Raw genomic sequence first — 4,265 nt, 5'->3', positions numbered from 1 at the left:
CTTGTTTTAGAGGGCAGGAGGACACTTACGGTACCTTCACAGGTAATCTCTATCATGCTCTGCGCAACAAGAGAATCAAGACATTCTCCTACCCACATCAAAATCAAAATTATCATAATGATAACGACCAACTTCAACTTTCACCTCCTATTCTCAAGGCAATTAAGGAAGCAAGGATTTCTATTGTTGTTATCTCCGAAATCTATGCATTATCCACACGTTGTCTCGATGAACTTGTGAACATCCTTGAGTGTATGGAGATGAAAAACCAACTTGTTTGGCCAATCTTTTACAAAGTGCATCTCATGGATGTAAGGCGTCATAGTGGTATGTTATGTTTGGCGAAGCCATGTTGGAGTTAGAAAAAAGGTTTCAAGATTATCCTCACAGGATAAAACAGTGGAAGGAAGCTTTGTCCTAAGTCACCACCATTGCAGGATGGAGTTACGGAACTGATCAGTACGTACTTTTTCTATATACTACTAGTAGTCTAGCACTCTAGCTGAGTTAGCGTTTATTTGTTTTTCGGTAAATTTTATGGTGAACTATGGTGAACTAGTATTTGAAAATCGTTTGAAACTCCTACGACAACAAAAATCACCTGGAAATAGAAACTCGCATTTCTCATCATCCTCATGGTTGAAACAATGAACTGATCGATGACAGATCAACAAAAATATACTCACGAGAATGAATATTTATGTCTCAAACTCAACTCATTTGTGTGTATTTTTGCTGAACATAAACCAATCAGGTCTCAACCGTAAGGGTGAAAAAGACTGTGAAATTGTACTTATGTGGAGCGCCATTCGGGTGATTTTTAAGTATCACTCCACCGTGGACAACCATCAATAGAACCCATGTTGTTTGTTGGACTTTAGAACTCTTGTTTGAGACTTTTTTCTGTTTGTCAATATTGTCGAATACAATAATAGACTTTGTGAATTCAAATGATTAAAATGACTTAAAAAGGTAGAAAATTTGGAATATTATTAAAGTTGATGAGGACAAATCAGTAAGCTCGATAGTAATTACTTTTAATATATTGTTATTGTTGGTATATTGATAGGATGAAATAGATTTTTATGTTTTGTATCTTTTAACTAAAAATAAAATTTAAGGGTATAAAATTTAAAATAGGCTTAATTGCATATTTAGTTCTTATGTTTAATTTAGGTTTTAATTTGGTCCCTTACGTTAAAAAAATTTGACTAAAAGGACCAACTTGAAACTTTTTTAAATGTAAGGGACCAAATTGAAACTTAAAATAAACATAAGGGACCAAATATGCAATTAAACTTAAAGTCTTTACCTTCGAATCCATAACAACCATCTCAATATGTTCAGTTCCCTTGGATAGGTTGACAACAGACCACAAATCAACAATACGCACTTGAAGTGTCCATGTTTCCTTAGAGTCGTTGATGTGTTTGATAAAATCAATAGCTTGGGACATCTTTCCTGCTGAAATATTTGAACAAATTAATAATCATTATAGGAAATCAAATCAAGAGATTATTAACTAAAAATACAAATTAATAATCAATATCAGAAAATTAACATTAGATTAATATACAAAGAAGCATAAATAATTTGACCTTTAGAATGATATGCCTTATGTTATGGTGAATTTGTTAATAAAAGATTTTTGCTGCTAAAAAAATATAAAAAATGTGTCTTATGTTATGGTGAGTTTGTTAATAAAAGATTTTTGTTGCTACTAAAAAACTATCAAGGGTATTGTTGGTATTATGAAAAGTCCACACAAAAACTCATATATTCTCTTTATATATAGTATAGATATAGAATAGATAAAAATATTAGTTTGTCATGCTAATGAGAAAATAAAAAGTTTGGGAAAACAAATAGAGAATATTTTATCGTCCAAAAAAAAATAATAGAGAATATTTTATTGTGCATTTATGATGATAAAGATTTGTTTTAAATTAGGTGATATTGATGTACATTAGTTATTTTGGTGATAGTTTTAAACCATTGGATTAAATGAAATGAATGGATTAGATTTTGTGTCAAATAAATTTTGACACCTTGGTGTAGGATCCGTTGACACCAAATCATATCCGTCTATTTGTTTTGATCCGATGGTTCCAATATATTCCCTTTTATCTCTCACGTGACCATCTTGCTGGTGATTCATGATTCACAGAATTTTCACCGTCCTCAATTTCTTCTTGACCTAGCTTCTCAAAACCCTGCATATGTATGTTCTCCATGGTGAACCATGATTTAATCTCTCTGCTCTCGATGTTCTCTCTTTCTATGTTGTTCTTCATATTCCCTTTTATTTATGATTTGGGTTTTCCTATGTCACTAATGGGTGTTGTCTTCTTTTCAAAGTTCAACCTTAACCAATAACAATGTTGTGCGGATTTTTTTCTCAATTAAAAACCCCTTCTCTCCATTGAAACAGCTCCATTGGTTTTTTATCCTAATAATAAGAAATTATAAGAATACAAACTAAAAAATCTCCAAAATAAAACAACCATCAAGAATCATCATTCGAAGGAATTTTGATGTGTCATTTTTCCAATCGGTATCAAGTGACATGTAAGAGTCTTTCAACTCATCGGCCGCTTGATCCATACATTGGAAGAGAAATTCAATACGTTTGTTACACCTCTTTAAGAAATGAACAAGGGCTCTATGCTTTTGTTCTTCCATAGCCTTTAAACTCTCCTCTCCATAATGGTAAGGACCAAAGGAAATTGCCAATAACTTTGTTTACTGACTATTAGGCAACAACTTGGATGTCAATTAATTTGGGTGTATTATGAAGAATATTTTGTGACATCCAAAGAGATTGAAAATGTTAGGATTTGTTTGTTTAATACTTTGCATTCGTAATGGCAACCCTGTCGGTAGCTGTGCAACCACTTTACAATGTCTCATATAATTCCAACAAACACCATAATTTCCATTTTAAATTATGAGCCACGTCTTTATAGATAGAGTTGGCTTCATTGACTTCACTATAATAAAATTCGAGTAAACTGTCACTTTCGTCCCTGAAAGTGGCACTCGCTGTCATAATAGTCCCCGAATCATCAAAAAACAATTTACGATCCCTGAAAGTGACTTCCGTTAGTCAGAATAGTCCCCGTCGTTAGTTTGTGTCAAAGAACCGTTTGGTAGTGCTGATGTGGCCGTTTTGTTGACTTTATTGACCAATACGTGTCATTTCTTTTTAAAAATTGAAGCCACGTAGGCAGGGACGAAATTGAAGGTAAAAAAAAATCAAAAAGGTAGATGACCGTTGAGGGACTAAATTGACTAAAATAGAAAATAACCCCCAATTATAAACCCTAAATCAATCTCCATTTCTTCCTCTTCTCATCTCCATCTTCTTCCTCTTCTCATCTCCACTTCTCATCTCCATCTTCTTCCTCTTCTCATCTCCATAACCATTTTCGATTAGTTGAAAGATGAAAGGAGTTCCACCAATTTCACAACAAAGAGAAGCTTCAACTAACCAAATTGGAAGTCAATCATCATCCTCACGTTTTGATCGGAGGCCTGACTGTTTTTGTGAGAGAAAGACAGTGATGCTTAGAGCAAAAACATTGAAGAATCCAGGGAGACAATTCTACACATGCCCACTAAACAAAGTATGTCATTTTTGTGGTTGTGTTTAATTTATGTTTGTTTATAGTTTTGTGCTTGTGTATGATGCTATGTTATGTTAATTTGCAGGAAGATAGTGCAAATTGCAAATACTTCATGTGGGTTGATGAGTGGGAAGACTATCTTGCAAATGAATCTTTAAGAAGAGTAGAAAGAAAAGAAGGAGTAAAAGATGATGAAATGAAAACTAGTGTTGACAACAATTATGAAAATGATAAGTTCAAGAGAGATGTAAACTCAAAGTTGGATATGTTGGTTGTTGACATGAAGCTTATAAAATACTTTGTATTTGCTTGTATTGTGATTCAACTTTTGTATATGGTTGTTCACAAGTAGGGTTGTTGATTAGTGATTGAAATTAGTGAGTGTAATATTGTTGATTAGTGAGTGTAATGTTATTGATTAGTGAATGTGATGTATTTTAGCTTTAACCAAAACATATTTGTGCTCCACATATGACTCCAATAGAGAGTGCTAATGGTGTTGCTAAACTAGTTAAGAGATCTTGTGCTCTTTGTTGGATTATGCCTTCAAATTAAGCAGAAAAACAGAGTTTTGCATCTGGTGTTGGAGCTGGGCGCAGCAAGCCTGAGCTGGGCTCAGCAGAAGAAGAAAAATGAAGC

At 33.4% G+C, this 4,265-nt stretch overlaps 1 protein-coding gene across 1 annotated transcript; it reads left to right on the top strand.

The window, feature by feature from the left end:
- Window positions 1–3,172: 3,172 nt before the first annotated feature.
- On the top strand, window positions 3,173–3,978 carry LOC123890677 (uncharacterized protein At4g04775-like). Its single transcript, XM_045940333.1, has 2 exons — window positions 3,173–3,626; window positions 3,712–3,978. Exons 1-2 carry the CDS (start codon window positions 3,444–3,446, stop codon window positions 3,976–3,978), a joined length of 450 nt encoding a protein of 149 aa, XP_045796289.1. The 5' UTR covers window positions 3,173–3,443.
- The last annotated feature ends 287 nt before the right edge of the window (window positions 3,979–4,265 follow it).

Source organism: Trifolium pratense, linkage group LG1, assembly GCF_020283565.1.
Source record: "Trifolium pratense cultivar HEN17-A07 linkage group LG1, ARS_RC_1.1, whole genome shotgun sequence".
Classification (NCBI taxonomy): domain Eukaryota; kingdom Viridiplantae; phylum Streptophyta; class Magnoliopsida; order Fabales; family Fabaceae; genus Trifolium; species Trifolium pratense.
The sequence above is the reverse complement of the archived record's forward strand: the minus strand, read 5'-3'. Positions and strand labels throughout refer to the sequence as shown.